At 41.7% G+C, this 17,631-nt stretch overlaps 1 protein-coding gene across 1 annotated transcript in view; it reads left to right on the top strand.

Moving 5' to 3' along the window:
• pebp4 (phosphatidylethanolamine binding protein 4) overlaps nt 1-17,631 on the top strand; it is a 64,784-nt gene that overhangs the window by 38,010 nt on the left and 9,143 nt on the right. Inside the window, exons 5-6 of the mRNA XM_080433214.1 lie at nt 17,228-17,273; nt 17,423-17,536. Coding sequence (XP_080289340.1) covers nt 17,228-17,273; nt 17,423-17,536 — 160 coding nt within the window. The remainder of the gene's footprint in view (nt 1-17,227; nt 17,274-17,422; nt 17,537-17,631) is intronic.

Genomic DNA, 17,631 nt, shown 5'->3' with positions numbered 1-17,631 from the left:
AATGTTAAATTAATGTAACCAAATGTATCCCTATGGGTCCATTTGGTTACATTTGTACACTCTCAGAGTTAAATTAACTCTGAGGATTTTACTATGTACACTAGTACTCATTTCAGTTTTACAGAGTTCCTTGAAGAAGGCCCACCGATTAGAAGCCATTGTTTACTTCCTCTCTCTGGGTATTTGATGACCAGGTGGACAGCTCAGAACACAATTAGATGTGCTCATGATTATGGTGCATTAGGGATATGCATGCTTTAGGATCCACGTATTTTGCAACAGCTCCCGTGAGGGGCAGAGCCCATGTCCTGCTGTTGGTCAGGCACATTCAAATAGTACGTTATTGTGGCCATGTCAGACCAGCTGCTGTCCGTTTGCAAATGCTGTGGCCCACAGAGATCGCCTGCTCCCACACCTGAATATTATTATTTGTATATTTGTGTATTTTATTTGATTCCACTCACTAACAGTAGTCTAGTATGACAGTGCACATACAGTAGAGACAGTTAAGGACATTTATGCATTTCTGTTACTATTAAATACCACCTGAAAAAGTCTGTCGCTAGTCTCAAAAGTAATGAGTGTTTGAAATTACATTTCAACCTCTGCAATAACCTTAAAATTTGTTGTAGCAAAATACCCCCCCCACCCTCCGTAACGCTAATAAACATACATAATTGCATTGTTCTTTATCCTGTAATTATCCCTACTGTTGCAGGTTATATTTAAGATTTTTCTTTCTTGACAGACAGCTGCCCCCATATGGAAGCCAAAAACAATTTCCCGGAGGCCAGGCGAGCCATAGCTAGCTCCGGTGTGAGAACAAAGAACCATTGGTATTATTCATAATTAAACTCTTATTGTGTACTCTGCTGAATATTTTCCATTCTTCTGCCTCTCTGCTGCTCACTCTCGTTCCCCCTCTCGATACTTTGCACCTCGTGCTGAGAACATCTGTCTGGCGTCAGCGCCGAGCCTGGCTGTGCAGATTGGAGCAGGTAGAGGAGCACATTGTAGCCCAGCTAATGATGAGAGTGTCTGCCCTCTCTCTTGGAGGAGACGCAAGCTGCTGCTTCACACTCGCTCACTCCACTCATACGCCCAGGGAAACAGATTTCCAAACATATGCAGTATGTTTTTAATCCAGTTTAATTCAGTTCCCAGCAAACACAAATAACCTTACGGGACATCCATATCTTATGACAAGGGGGTGGGCGCAAAGGAATTGAACAATTTTCCTTTTTAATGTGATATTTTTTTTCTTTCCCTCCAAAGTTGCTAAACATGCTCACAACCCGGGTTAACAGTTTTCTTGTTTGTGGTTTCACAAACTTTTACACAGAAGTACCTCCTGGCTCCAAGTGATGGGAAGCAAATTCATCCGATCTAAACAGTTGGTGCACCTGTTGTCATCTTTTTTTCTTTTTTTTTTTACTAAGTGACAGCATAAACACATTTTTGATTAGCATACAAGAACATAGTGAGTAACATAAGTATGATGGTGCAAGCATTTACTAACATATTGTGCTTATTTCAGTATGGATACAGTCCAGAGTAATGCACGCACATACAAAACAAACTTGAGGGGGGGCAGGATAAAGAATACTAAAGTTCAAGGAAACAAAGAATTAACTGCACACTGCTCTAAATGCTCCCACAGTGCAATTTTATTGGAGGTACGATGTTTCGACCGCCAGTATCATGTACCTGATACTGTGGGATCATTTAGAGTGGTGTGTGGATAAATCATATATATTTTTTTACTGGTATTTGATTTGTACTAGGGCCAGACACTTTGAACTGAAATGCAATTACCTCAGTGTCAGCCACAATGCTGTTTTGGTTAGTTATACCCTATTTAATGCAATGCGTTTTTAGATGTTTTTTTTTTTTCTATATATATTTGTTACTCAGAACTATACAACACCTCCCTTGGTGTTAGTCAACAATAGCCCCTTACATGCGAGCCCAGCTGGAGGTACTTAACATTAGGGGGATAAGGATCCTGCTGTCCACTGCAGCCAGACAAATGTCAGAGGTGCTAATACATGGAGTTCAACGTTAGGAAGTCATTCAGCCCTCGCAAAACATCATCAACTCCTTCCAACCACCCACCCATCCTTGTCCACTTTGGCTCGCTAGCTTTGTGTGAAATTCCTTTTATATTTATATGAAGATTATTACATGTGCATACTGTGTGTGTGTGTGTGTGTGTGTGTGTGTGTGTGTGTGTGTGTGTGTGTGTGTGTGTGTGTGTGTGTGTGTGTGTGTGTGTGTGTGTGTGTGTGTGTGTGTGTGTGTGTGTGTGTGTGTGTGTGTGTGTGTGTGTGTGTGTGCGCGTGCGTGCGTGCAAGAGCGGAAAGTCTGTGTGAGTGTGTCTGTGTAATAGTAAGTGCGAGATTGAGAGTGGCCATTGGAGGCTGCTCTGCAAGTACAATCTGTCCAGTGAAATATAAATGTTGTACTGGAGTAATAATCCCAAACCTAGACCCAGTGTCAATGCTGGCTGCATCTCCAGTACATTGCGGCTCGTGAACTGCTTTGGCCTTTTGCAGAAACGCCCGTAATCATGCTGTGGCCCCCATCAGCAGCTTGCTCGCAGTTTATTAACAAACAGGTTCTTCTTCAGTGTGGGCTGATGCTTTCACTGTTCTCTGCCACCTAAAGGGAGAATTACATAAGAATCCTCCGCTCAGTTGTCGGCTCCCATCCACACAGTCCTCACACACACACACACACACACACACACACACACACACACACAATACTCTGTTGTTGATAACCTCCAAAGCCTCTTGCTATCGCTATAACAGCTGACCTGCAATGCCTGCTGTGGTTTTTGTAACAAAAATACTGAGGAGGTTTTGTGCACAACGAACCTTTCTTATTAGATCATTGGTAAAGTCATGAGTGTTCGGATGGAATAATTGTGTGTAGAAAGTTTCACACAGTGCCCATGTTTATTTTAAGATAAATTCCAGTGCATTGAATTCTGTTGAATTTACAGACTCTTTGAGTCTGTACGAAACAGACGTCCGACTCCAGCACATTTGACAGAATATATCTCGTACTTTGTGTCAGGCTTGTAATGTGTCAGTGTGTTATCTTAATTTTCACCCTGCACATTGTCCTGGATATATCACAGTTTACTCTCCAAGAAAACAAGGACAGCCCTGAAAGCCTCCTTTAATCCAGTCTGTCATACAGTATAGAGACCATTAAAAAAGAACCGATTGGACCCTCTCCATGCAAACGCACTTTAAAAACCAGTAGCTACACACATTAAGGCGCTTCTTTTAATATGTGCCCCCTTTCTTCACACCCACGACCATTGTGCATAAAATCCTGTTTTTTCTTGAAAAGATTTCTAGTCGCAGCCGCAGACAATGTTCCCCCACACAAGCTGTCGTCTTTGTCATCCCCCCCCCCCCACCACCACCACCACCACCACACCCCCCGCTTCCCGCTCACCACCTCTCTCCCAGTCAGTAAAGCAGGATATTTGGCAGTCGTCCGTAGCCTATATGCGAACTCTGTACAGTTGTCAGTGCCGAGGACAGGTGGGGGTGTCACTGGAGTCTGCCTACTGTACCTGTTCACTTGTACACTCGTCGATCTTGACTAGAGCCCGACCGATATATTGGTTTGGCTGATATGTTGGCCATTATTTGACTTTTTTGACGACAATAAGTAATTGTGCAGCCCATGTGTCCTGATTTTTAACAACTTTCAACCTGATGTCCTCAAAAATAAGCTCCCAATGCATAGCGTGCATGTGTCTGGTTGTGAGCTTGTAGATCAGCTGTTTTTGAAAGAAAATGTAATAGGGCTTAAGTGGTTGAGTAAAATAAAATGCCCTTTTGATAAATAAAAAAAATACAATACATAATTCAAAACATCTGTAATCTATGGTCTAGGATCGGCAGCGGACCCAAAAGATCTATCGGTCAGGCCCTAATCTTTATGGAAATGGAGAGAAAGGGAAAAGTGGGGGGCAGGGAACACAGGGAGAATGAGGGAGGGTGGCTAAGTGAATGAATGGCAGAGATAGAGGGGGGGCTGCTGGGATCGTGGTGATGAAAAACCTTTCCACCGAGGGTTAGCGCTGGGTCTCTGTTTAGGGCATGTTGAAGGGGCGGGAAGCCTGCTGATAAAAACAACTCACTAACAATTACACTAACCTAAAATAGCCCTCGCTTAAATATATAGTGTGCTCGCCAGTTAATTGCACACAAAAACAAAAGACTTCTCAATAGGCTGCCTCCTGTAGCCAATGTATTTCCAGGTATTTTGGCAGGATAATTAAGCATGATTGATATATGAGCACAAAATTGGTAGATATTACCTTGTATGAAACCCAATCTATTGATTATCACTGGTTTGTATTGCGAAGTTGCCAACTTAAAAATAGCACAGATAACTATTTTATTTTGAACAGGCAATTAGAACCATTAACATCTCAATATGTTTGTGATGTGCAAATGCATTGATATCTTACATAATAACATAATTTTAGTGTGTTATAAGTTACGATTCCCTGTTTTATGGTTAATAGTCTGCCCATCATCATTAGAGTAAGTGCTATCACTTTGAAAAGATATGCTTGTTAAAATAATCAAACAGACTTCAACCAACCATTTGGAAAACAAAATTGTCTGTGTTTGTAAGATGTGTGATGATGATGATAATTTGCTATTTTTGAGAGCAGTGGCAACAACACAGTGGCAACTAAATCCCCCCCTCTAATGTTGTCAGGAAGTGATGCTTTTGGCAGCTACAAACTGACTCAAAATCTGTGAAAGAGGACTGTCAAGCAGTGGTGGAAGAAGTACTCACATTTTTTAATTGAGTAAAAGTATCAATACCACAATGTAGAAATACTCTGTTACAAGTATAAGTCTGGTATTCAGAATTTACTTCAGTAAAAGTACAAAAGTATTGGCATCAAAATGTACTTAAAGTACCAAAAGCCAAAAGTACTCATTATCCTGAATGTTCCATTTCAAGTTTTCAAAATGTATAGCAATCTTTTGAAAATAGCAGCAAGGGCTTGTAGATCAGATATTTTTTTTTAAATAAAATAAATATAGAACGGTTGTGTAGTGGTTGATGTATGTTTAGTAATAAACATCTAAATCTAAAAAGTAACTAGTAACTAAAGTTTTCAAGTACAATATCTTTCCTCAGAGATGTAGTGAAGTAGAAGTAAAAGTATGTACTTAAGTACAGTACTTGACTAAATTTACTTACTGTAGTTACTTTACACCACTGCTGCCAAGAACGTGCATAATATATACGTTATAAACGGGTGTATCATCTGAGCTAAAGGTACCACACTTGCTGCTGCTGTATATTCAAAGACCTTTCTTTGGATTTTGTTCAACTTGTTGTTTATTGCTATAGCTTAGGACTAAACAACTGTAAAAATCTACTCAGACCTCTGATCTGTACTATTGACCACTATCATAGCCACAAGCTTTGTTGCATTGTGTGTGTATTTTTATGCTACAGTTGGTGAGAAACCTGTTTACATTCCAGGGTTGCTGTATGGTTCACTTCCCTGCACGGCTAAAGTCAGAATCCAAAGCACTGTATAGATTTCCTTCAGCTGATGAAATTAAAAAGACAGCAATGTGTGTGTGGTGTGCCTTCCAGCAACACGATTTGCCTGCGAGTTCACGATACGGGTTGAGAGGGGAGTTCCTTTGGGGGGGATTAAATAGCTCCCTCTTCTTCCCTCCCTCCTCCCCTGCCCTCCATACTTGCGGAACACAAACAGCTCGCAGGGCTGTACAGTACTTGTACAACATGTTTGCCACTGAGGGTGCTCACAGGTAACAATAAGCCAAGGTCAAAGGTTAAGAGGGATTGTAGAGCTCAAGAATCTTGTGTGTTCCTCTGGCAAAGAGTGTACATGCAGGCATAAGAAACGATGTGCATAGTGTTGTTGCTGGGAGAGGGAGAAAGGGAGAGAGGGGGGGGGGTGTCTTGGCTCAGAGTCGAGGGAGGGGATATCAAAAAAGAAAAAGACCATATCTCTGCCCCCGTCAGGCTCTTTGAATGGTAAGGAGATAATCCATTTAATCTCTTAACCCCTTAAGACCGGGAACGCATGTGTTATTTTAGATTTTTAGCTATAACCATTATTTTATACTTTGGGCTATTCAAAAATAGCAGATATACAAGCTTGTATGATTGTAGATCTGCTATTTTTGAAAAATCTTTGAACTTTTTGTGCAAATCTTCATTTCTAACTCAAATCTTTGCTTCTGGAGGTCCCTGGAACAAAATATTTTACAAATGTCCGCTTAAAAAAATATATATTCAAAGATTTGCACACATTTTCACAAATTTTCAAAAATAGCAGATCTACAAGCTCATAGCGCGGCACTCGGTGCCGTGCTATGAGATTGTATATCTGCTATTTTTGAAGAGCCAAAGAAATCTAAAATGACACAGATACTTTCCCGGTCTAAATGCGTTAATCATGTACACTGTGTACATACCTGGACCTGTGCCTAAACCCTTGTCCTGATCAGACATATCATGGCCATCTTTTCTGATGTAGCTCCTCTGTATTATATTGTAACCTTACGGAGTGATTCAGTTCATCTGCAGGTCCGTTATATACCCGCTGTTCTCCAGCAGTACGTATATTGCACCCTCGATGCCCTGGTAAAATGAAACCTGGACTCAGCAGCATGCGAAATGGAATGTGGAAATATGTAGATTTCAAAAAACGCAGCTTTTAAAAATCCCTCATTCACACAAATGTATTCAGAGGAGAGGTATAGTGGTTTCATAACGTGCGGTAGCCTACTGTACATTTTTGCACAATATGTTTTTCCACAAAAGTAGGAATTAATAATGAAGATGCTTTTTGGCCTGAAATTGCTATTCAAACAATTATGTACTTAGTTTCTTCCAACAAATGCATTCCACGTTATTGTTTTGCCTCGTAGCAAAGCACCCAAAAGACTAAAACCTTTCATTCCAGCAAAGGCCGCTATTGGTCACAGTCAATAAAAGCATAAAAGCATTTATTTCCCACGTTTGTCAAATTAACAGCGTACTCCATCTCCCATAGGAATCGTAAGGTTCATTAACCTTTCTGTGAAGTGGGACAGGTTTCCAGCAGTTACCATAACCTCTGTCCTGCACCTACCTCAATTATAATAGAAGAATTAAACATCCAGTGATTCAAAACAGTAATGCTGCCTCTTAAATCCCTTTGTACCAGCTCTCAGCTGTTAATGACTACAGACATGAACCATACAGTTCATCAACAGATACAACCATGTACCAGAAGCAAATCAAATGGCTCCTCTTAACTATTATTATGTCCATACATGAACAGTTTTTGCTTGATGGTTGTTGCTGTTTTTTAATGTTTTAATTTGCTGAATTATTCTCCAGCTTCCCAAAAATCAAGTCATGTATTTATTGCCAGTGTTTTCTGAGAATACACTGGCAAGAGTCAGCGCTAGATAACACATCAGCTGGTTTTGTCGTGAAAAATAAAAACAGTTATATAAGTATGAAACTGGGTCACGCATGAGACATTATTGAAATGCTAGTTGTACTGTTGCTGTTAGTTTGTTATCAACAAGTGCAATGCACATAGTTATGTCACTGGTCTCAACGTGGGGGTCTGGGCACCCCAGGGGTCCCTGAGGGAATGCCAGGGGGTCCCCAGCTAAATGATTGATAGTTAAGAACTAAATGGACCCTTATGGGTCTGTAACTCAAGAGAATGTACAAATGTGTACGCTCTTAAGAGTTCATTAACACTGAGGATTGGGGTCCCAGAGATAAAAAATCATATCAAATGGGGGTCTGTGGCCTAATGCATTACAAACTGGGGGTCCTTGAATTCTAAAAAGGTTGAGAAACAACGTTTTTTTTTGTGTTCTCTTGCTTTTCTCTTGATGGTGGCATTTTTTTCTTCCCATTAAAACTGGTGACCATGTTGCGCTGTCCCTAATTTGTGCCCCTGCAGCCAACAGTCACCTCAAAGTCATTCAAGGATAGACTGACCTTGAACTAATTAAGTGTTCAATTACACGCCTGTTGATCTTTTCTAATGTTCCAATTACTAGATTACTAGATTAATTGTGTGGGCACAGAGTTCGTTCCCTTGTCCACCTACTCGCCCTCCTTCATCATTATCATCATCCTCTCACACGTTCCCCTTTGTCTGCTCTGCTGTGCCCTGCAGTGCCGATAGGTTTCAGGTTCCTTCCCTATTCGACTGTCATCGTTTATACTTCAAAGATGATTTTAATTCTTTACCATTGACTCTTTAATAAGCCTAATCTTCCACCTCTTCTCCACCCCCTCACATCTCCAACATCTTCCTCTGTGTTCATCAAAACCCCTACAAGTGTTATGCAGTTTTTACAGACGTGCAGCTTCATTATAATCCACTCATCCCTACGACTATGCATGTGAAGTCTTTAGGCCTGGATGCAGCTGTAACCATGGAGCGGTGTGATGCCCTGTGTGTGCGTGTGTGTGTGTGTGTGTGTGTGTGTGTGTGTGTGTGTGTGTGTGTGTGTGTGTGTGTGTGTGTGTGTGTGTGTGTGTGTGTGTGTGTGTGTGTGTGTGTGTGTGTGTGTGTGTGTGTGTGTGTGTGTGTGTGTGTGTGTGTGTGTGTGTGTGTGTGTGTTCGCGTGTTCGCGTGTGTGCGTGCACGAGCGAGCGCGAGCGTGCACGAGCGAGCACGCACACGTGTGTGTGTCTCCTGGTACTTTAGGCAAGCTCAGGTTGGGATTTTCCACTGCCACCCCCGTCAGTGGGAAGCCCTATATGGGGACATGTCGTCTCCTTGTTTGCTTGTTGTGCTGATGAAGCAGGGGGGAGTGGGCAGCCTTGGTCAGGTTCCAGGATTCCCTCCAAATGAGTCAGCCAGCCCCCACTCTACAGACTGTTACCTTGGGAACTCAGACTGGGGCTTCCCTCAACAGTACTAAAGTACAGACTCATCAACACACACATACTGTACACAGGCACTAATACATTCACGGCTGGAGCTCTAAGGGCCTTGTTGCAAGGCCCCATGGTTAGAGTGAATCAGCTTATCAATATCCTCTCACTTTAGCTCATATTCTACCCCGCTGCTCTATATGGGAGCCAGTGGACTGTGCCGCTAAGTCCACCGTCTTAACCCATATTTGTGCGGCTAATGTATGCAGATTAGACATAATAGATGAGTGTGATAATGAGTTTGGGTGGGTAGTTTCTTAAGTCAGTGGTTTGAGTAATAGTATGATGGCCTACTAATGAGCATGACCAAAGGAGTGTGTGGTCCTGGTGGACTGTAGTGTGTCGGCTAGTGTCAGTGATGGCTGGAGTTCACTTAATAACTGGACTGTTTGTGTTTCTCTAACTCAGTTCATTACCACGGCCAAATGAGTTTCTTTATCACAGCCATTAGGCCAGTAGGGAACTTGTTAAGTTAATTTGTTGACGCACTGGAGCAGATCTAGAGTGGCTCTCCCCCACTGCCCCTCACCCTGTCCTGCTTGAAACCATTCCACCGAGCAAGTTCGCATGATCGCCTCTTGCCAAGACGCAGTAAAATACCTCAGTGTTCATTTAACTCTGTACCCATGTACACACACCTGTTAGGGTCCATTTGGTTACATTTGTACACTCTAGTTACAAATTGATAAATTAGGATTTTACCGTGCAGACTGCTTTATCAGCCAATGGCTGTTCAGTGAACTCCACCAGGTCACTAAAATAATGATTTTCTTTTGTTTTTTCCCCTTCTGATTGTCCATTTGGCATACAGTGCTGTGTCTGTACATAGGGTGTAAGGAAAACTCTATACTGGTAATACAGCTGAAATAAATACATAAAATAATACAATTCATTAAACAGATGTCCCAGATGTTTTATAAGAGATTTTCTTAACCGATTCTCTAAACTTAGCGTAAAGGTCATTCAAATCAGATACTTTGATAAATTGCAATGAGATGGTTTATAGCCAGTTAGCCACAAATCTGTAGCATAATATATAACACTAACAAAGCATGTATACATTATTATAGTGTTTTACTTTATAAGCAAATGCTTTGTAGAAAGTGTTACCTTAAACTCAAATGTATTCTTCTCTTCTCCTATACAGCAGTTAATGATTTATGGTGATGTGATTATATGCATATATATTGTTTTACTGGGCACTGAGTTCACTTTGAGTGGGGGAAAAAGGAAAAGTATTTATCCTGTAAACTGTGACATTCCTTATGAGATACAGTCTATTAATCCACAATAACCCTGCAAATGAATGGGCTGATTACTGAGGCGAAGATGAGGAGGCAGTCATAGGCGCTTGGCTTGAGTGGAAGAGGAGCGAGCGGAGGAGGGGGGTGGTGGTGGGGGCTGGCTGTGGTTGTACACGTCCAGCCTCAGAATAGAGCTGTGAACACCATCTGTCATGCTCTCTCTCCCCGTCTGTTAGCCTGACTGCAAGTGAAAGGGAGAATGATGCTCTCAGAAATGCATTAGAAGGACGTGGGTGCTGATTGTCGTAGGTGTGGGTTTACAGGGTGCGTGAACGAAACGGTGGGGAGGGGGGGGGTGCATTCAAGGAGGGGGCCGATGAGTAACTGTACTGCTGACAAAGGGAAGCACTCACCCACACAGGCAAGGAGCAGGTCGGTTGGGCAAGTCGGTATTCCTGATACCACCCCCTCCAACCAAGGCCTCTCCATCGGCCAGCCACCCTGCCTCCTACCTGAGGGGTCTTTTCTGAGGATTCCTACTGTAGCTGAGCAGTTATGTACAAAATACAAACACATGCACACACACGCACGCACACACACACACGCAAGCACGCACACACACACGCGCGCGCGCACACACACAAACACCTTTTTTTCAATCTAACTGTACGTCAAGCCAAGTGATATCCTAGTCATGTTCCTCTTGACACTCTTTTGACAGATATTACACTTGATAATTTAGGAGACACTTATCCAGAGCGACGATGTGCAAGGTAAGCACCATGAACCTTATAATAATAATAATAATGGATTTTATTTATAATGCACTTTACATTTACAAGAAATCTCAAAGTGCTTACAGAAGACAAATGCATAAAAACAAACACCACACCAATCAATAAAAGAAAACAGCAACTAAGAAACTGAAACAAAACAATTAAAACTGGGGGCATAAAGCCTAGAGGTAAAACCAGCTAAAAAGGTAGGTCTTTAATCCTCTCTTAAAGCAGTCGACCGACTGTGGTGCTCTCAGGTGGACAGTTCGGGGGCGACCGAGCAGAAAGCCCGGTCGCCCATGGTGCGTAGATTGTCAACAAACCATAGGGAAAGAGAAAGTTCTAATAAAAGACATGTGCCATTTTATAGTGAGCAGTGAGGACCGGTATACATACCAGGCACATGGTGGTGCAGTGTTTAGTACTGTTGCCTCATAGCAAGAAGGTCCTGATTTTGAACCTCGGTAGGGGTGGCCTTTCTGTGTGCCGTTTGCATTTTCTCCATGTGTTTGGTTTCCTCCCACACAAAAGATTTAAGGTATGCATGCTAGATACATATAACTACTGCCAGTGCTTTTGAGTAGAAGGGACTGGCATTACAACTGGAGTTGGTCCCAGAGCTCCAGTTGTAGTGCTCATTGCTCCTTAAGAGGATGTGTTAAATGGAGAGGTCATATCAATCAAATCAATCAAATCAAATATGGTGATAAAGTTGGAGACGGTGAAGTGTTCCTTTATAGAGGCCATTGGCTCCCTGATGGCTGCCTTGTGTTCTGAGGAGAACAGGCTCTGCGGATAGGGTTTGGGATCTCTTGGTCAGTGGTTCTCAAGGTCGAGGACCCTCAAAATGATATGTATTTAGCTGCGGACCCCCCATCTCAAAAATGTTTTGTGCCAGGGATTTTTCAAAAATAGCAGATCTACAAGCTCATAGCACGGCACTCTGTGCCACGCTATGAGCTTGTATATCTGCTATTTTTTAATAGCCAAAGTTATAAAATATGGTTAAAGTGGTTAAAATGATTGTGAAGCTATGGTACCCCCCAAGGACCCCTGGGCAACATAGCTACAGTAATTGTATTTGTTGGAGTGCCCGGCCGAGCCAGAGGCACCGTAGAGCAATCGAACCCTAGATGGTCTATCTATGGTGGTGGGCGAATATTTCACTCCTATTTTGCAAAGCATACTATTTGATGTAAAACATGTCATTAAGAATTACTTGATTATTACTTTGTAATTCTAATAGGCATGAAGAGAAACTACAACCATTGTTAGTGATTTAGCGATACTCACAAATTACCCGGTGGCCTGTGTATCAATAGTGTATTTCCCCTTTATTGAACAACCATATGATGTCTAGAATGTCTTGCCTCGATGCTTTTGACTTTTCTAACCTTGCACTCAGAGTAGCTTCTTATCTGATGATGTCATTGATCAAAGATTAGCTTCCATCAATGCCCTATGTGGCTTTTGAATCCCCCTTACAAAGCTGTCATGGATTTGCAATATGGAAACCTGCCCTGTGTTTCAAACAGCCATTACATGTACACATACAACACATTGCACCTGACACTACATTAATTTTAATATTACGTTATTAGGCCTTAAATTATTAGGTTGTATTAAATACAACCACGCCAATTGTATAAGTTATATTGTATTAACATGATCTACCTTACAGATTGAACAAAATTACATTTTATTAATTAAAAAAGTTTCATAGTGAAGCTTTAATTTTTCTGTAGAATCAGAGAAAGTGAGGTGAAATTAAAGACCAAAAGTGAGATTTCAAACAGCAGGGGAAAAAAATGCTTTTTGATAAAACTTTGAAATTGCTTAATCTTCACTCCCCCTCTTATTTTAAATATAGTTAACACAGTCAAACCCTTTCATCCACCTGAAGGCCAAATTGTCTCACACTCCATGCAATGTCCCCATCTGCAGTTGCCCACAGGGAGTCCCGCCTACCATGTGACAATCAAAATGTCCCAGTGAGAATGTTGTCCAGATGAGTGTGATCAAGTCCCCACAGAACCTCAGTGTCTGTGCCTCTGACCTGAACTACTGTTCCCCTATTTTCTCCTTTGTAATGAAAAACAGGTAATCAAATTAATCGATTTAACCACTTGAACCCCAACATTCCTATTCTGGGGGGAACATTCACCAAAGATAGCAGATAGACAAGCATTGTACATGAGCTTGTATGTGAGCTGGTATAGAAACACTGTTTCTCAGACAGAGTCAGGTGTACCTACAGTATCATAGCGTCGCTTTTGAGTTTTTATTGTATTTGACAAAAAAAATTAAATTGTGAAAATAGCTGATCTACAAGCTCACTTGTAGATCGTTTTGAGCTTGTAGATTGGCTATTTTCCCTACTTAAGTGCAGTGGTTCTCAACCTATTCAGGCTGTGACCCCCCAAAATAATAATATTTGCCCCCCCCCCAAAATGAATCATGTGGGCACAGGTTAAGAACCACTGCTTTAGTGGACACTCTTGTATGATGAAGTAGAGCATAAATGTACGGGGAAAAAACATAGAAAGTAGAAAGATGGAGATGCTAGGTTTCCACCTGACAGCAACCACATGGTACAGTGTATGATTGAAATTCCACGATTGCATCGTTTACAGGTCTTTTCACCCTGTACGGAAATAATATTAAAAGGCCAGCGAGTTTCATTAGGACCGAGCGAGAGCAGAGCTTTAAGACGTGATGGTGAGAAATGTGAGTGCATGTGGAAGCTGAAATGTTGACTACCTGTTGCTATGGCGATGAGTTTGGATCCTGCAGGCTTTAGGACTCTGGCTATTCTAAATAAAGACTTTCTCGCTGATCTGTGGATGCAGCCACAAGTACACAAGTATCAGAAACTAATCCTCACATTGTTATCAGCCTGTGAGCTCTGTTATGGTCTGATAACAAGTTAGAGTTACTGTAAAGTATATATTTTACAATTACTACACTACACTCTTCTTGCAAAGATATCATGTGCATCTGTATACATATCAAATTATTAATTATCATCCAAGTCATACAGCACCAGTTGTGAAAGCAGACCTCCATTGACACAAGTGTGCTCATGCACGCAGTAAAATTATCAGTGTTAATTTATCCATTTGTAAAACACTGAAGATTTTACAAATGTCATCTCTGTATTTCACAGGCTGTTGATCTGCAATTAAAGGGTCGCCCCCCCCCCTCTAGTTGATAGAGCCCTCCCCCTATTGTCCTACTCTATTTCAGTTAATTGCAACCTTTTTAATTTCAAGGACCCCCAGTTTTGATATGCATTAGGCCATGGATCCCTTTTTGATATGATTTGTATCTCTGGGACCACAATCTACTCTGTAAAATTCTCAGTGAACTCAGAGATTGTACAAAAAAAACGACAACGTTTCAGTTAACATCTTGATGACCTGACGAAGATGTGACTGGGGTCAAAAGTAACAGGGGGCAAACGTAACACACTCAATAATTCTAATCAGAAACAAGCTAGAGGGGTGAGACTTTTTTTCTCACATTTTCAGTAGGGTCCTCTCTCTGCCTATGGAAGGATAGAATGATAATTTCATCTCAGCAGAAGTATTCAACAAAAACAGATTTTGAGGCGTAAACGTACATTTTTGAATGTACAGTATTTTCCTTCTGCTGTCTAAAGTTTAGATGACAGCTAATTTAAACTTAGATGAATTGTATCTCTATGTTATTGGTCACAAATTAACGTCAGCAGCCTATGCTAGTATAGGTGTTTCTAGCTAGAATATGGGATTTTATCATGGCTGGCCGATCGGGGGCAATTGTAACACAGTGACCGGGGTCAATTGTAACAATGTGTTTCAATGCAAGCAATTTTTTTGTCTGGGATTACCTACTTTTATATTAGTAAGAGTTTGTCAAAACATAAAGTGGGCTGTTATAGCGCCACCATGAGGCCGATTTGAAAAATGTAGGGTGGCATTTCTTCCTTGGCCTAGTCACTGTGGGAATGTGCGTGCAAAGTTTCAAGGCAAGGCAATGGAACACTGCGTTCATGTTTTAGGCATTTTGTTCAAAACGGGCCACTCCTGCAAACTTTGGAAGCCAATCTTAGCCAATCAGGATGGAATATAAAAAATCCGATCACATGACTATAGAGATGCGTGATGTTTGGCCAAAACTTGTAGGAGTAGCAAAAATTGGCCTCCTGGTGGCGCAATAACAGGCCGATGTGAAAAAAGTTGGGGCAGAGGTTCTGCTCTGGCCTCCAGGGAGTGTGCGTGTTTCACTGCGATCAGTCCAACGGTGCCGGAGATTAGCTGCTCACAGACGGAAAGACACACACACACACACACACACACACACACACACACACACACACACACACACACACACACACACACACACACACACACAAGGACGGACAGTGGCGAAAACATAGTCTCGGCCAAGCCTTCGACCTAGCGGAGACAACCAGTATAGAGTTACCTTTTGCATATCTTAACTGCTTTCTAGGGTTAGTGATGAGAAAGTGAAGCTGCATCATTTCTAGTGGGAAATGTAACATTTTTCAGTTGTCCTCTGTGATATTTCATTGCACTCTGTCATCATGACATTTTAAAGTCAGAGAAAGAATGGAAAGGGATGAGATGACGATGGTGTCCTATGAATTTCTGTTGTCCTCCTGGTGAGCTGTCTTTTAGTGCTATACCTTTGGCACCCTGTAGGGGGAGCCTGTGTGTGGAGAAAAGAGGACATAGACTAGTGATGAGACCAAATGCAATGGATGGGATGGGGACTTCCGTTCCTATGTCAAGTGAGTTTTGGGCAGTTTCACAGAAAACAGATTTAGTCCTTTCCCTCCCACTCAAGGATGCAGTGTTAGTACAGTAAGCAATTGAGCCTATTAAGCAAACATTCCAGTGTGCTATTTGCAGTGAGCTGCCTGACCATATGGTTCATGGGGATATTGGGAGTTTAACTTGACAAATATATCGTAGAGCATGTGCACGAAAATTATGCTACCTTCATACCAGGCCTACATGATCCCTGTTTCTAGGCAACAGGAAGTTAATATACAATTAATAATATGGGAATTTGCTACCTGGGAATCCAATCACTGACTTAATTTGCCTGGGAATTGTCTTTGTCTCCAGATATTAAATATTGCAGATCCTTTACATAGCAAGCGCTGACACATTTAAGCCACAATCTTTTGATAGGAGTCTGGCGCACTGTGGGGTCTTAAGTCAAGCTTCGTGTAAGCCAGGCTATTCAAGCATCTGGTGACAAATGATGGCCCTCTCCCAGTCATTGGCTCACTATTTTACTATCACTCTACATACTAGAATCCCTTAGCATGACAAATTATGATGAAGTCCACCCCAGTGGAATTGAATACAGGGTTAGACAGAGAAAAAGGAATACACCAGTCCAAGGAAAGCCAGGAATTAAATGGCTTCTCCGGGCCTCACTTCCTGGGGGGGATAAAAAGATTGAACATAGGACCTAAATTTGTGCTCAGAGAATTTAGGGCTGTGGGAATTTTCAGCCAAGGGTATGGTGGGATGGTGAAACTTAGAGGTTAACCCACAGAGGAATCCTCAAAAGAGGTTTGGTCTAGCAATAAGGATCCAATGGGGTTGTCGTGAATATCAAAAAAGCCCTCTGTATTTTCTTTTGTTTGAAAAAAACGGACTAAAAACAAGATCATGAAAGACCCCACTTTACTTTGCTAGTATCCCTGCTGCTCCTTACGCCCAATCAGACCAAGCACTTTAAACGAAAGACAATTGGCATCTTTAAGCCTGATTTATACTTTGTACAATGTCCCGTGCCAAAAGCACACTATGGGATGCAACATGTGATGTGTTGTGACGTGTTGTGAGCTTGTAGAGCTGATATTTCAGCACGAGACAGCGCCGTACATTAGTGTATGAATTTGGCAGTAGAGCGCCATCCTCTCACTAGTAGGGCTACAAATGAAAAATGGTTAGTACCAGAATTGTATTTGTGTGCATTTGTGTGTATGTGTGCGCACCGTACCCGTGAGCGCATGCGTGTGTGTGTTGAACTGACTAATATTTAGACATTCTTAGAGCCCCACACTAGCCGTGCTAATAATTTGATTCAAATGGCCTCTATAAGTGAAGGTCTAGGTGAGTCTGGACTGACTCAGTTGGAATCCTTTTCTACATCTCATCGCCACTTCATCTCTAACAAACCCTGTTTCTGAACCAACAGGGTGATGGACTAAGGAGAGGAGAATTGAAAGGCTCCACACTGTCTGGTAAGTACTGTAATATACATGGTATTGTGTCTTGAATGTATGAATGTATAAAGGGTATACCATATAATTATATACACACATTTACATACAGGTTAGGTAGCTTTGGTTATAACGCTTAAATAGATTTTTGTTTTTGTTTCTTCAATCAGAATATGCCCGCCCAACTCCTCCCCAAGGATCTGGTTTTCATCGTTACCAGTTCATGTTGTTTGAGCAGCCAGAGCGAAAACTGTTACTCACCAAAGATGAGAAGTCATCACTGGGTAAGAAGTCACTCACACCTTCACACACTGTTGTTGGCCACCACTTCATTGGTATCGGTCTGTGATACATACACAATCACAATCAACAGTTTGCT

Source organism: Gymnoscopelus braueri (assembly GCF_963280865.1).
Source record: "Gymnoscopelus braueri genome assembly, chromosome: 7".
NCBI classification, from domain to species: Eukaryota; Metazoa; Chordata; class Actinopteri; order Myctophiformes; family Myctophidae; genus Gymnoscopelus; species Gymnoscopelus braueri.
This window is presented reverse-complemented; position numbering and strand designations above follow the sequence as displayed.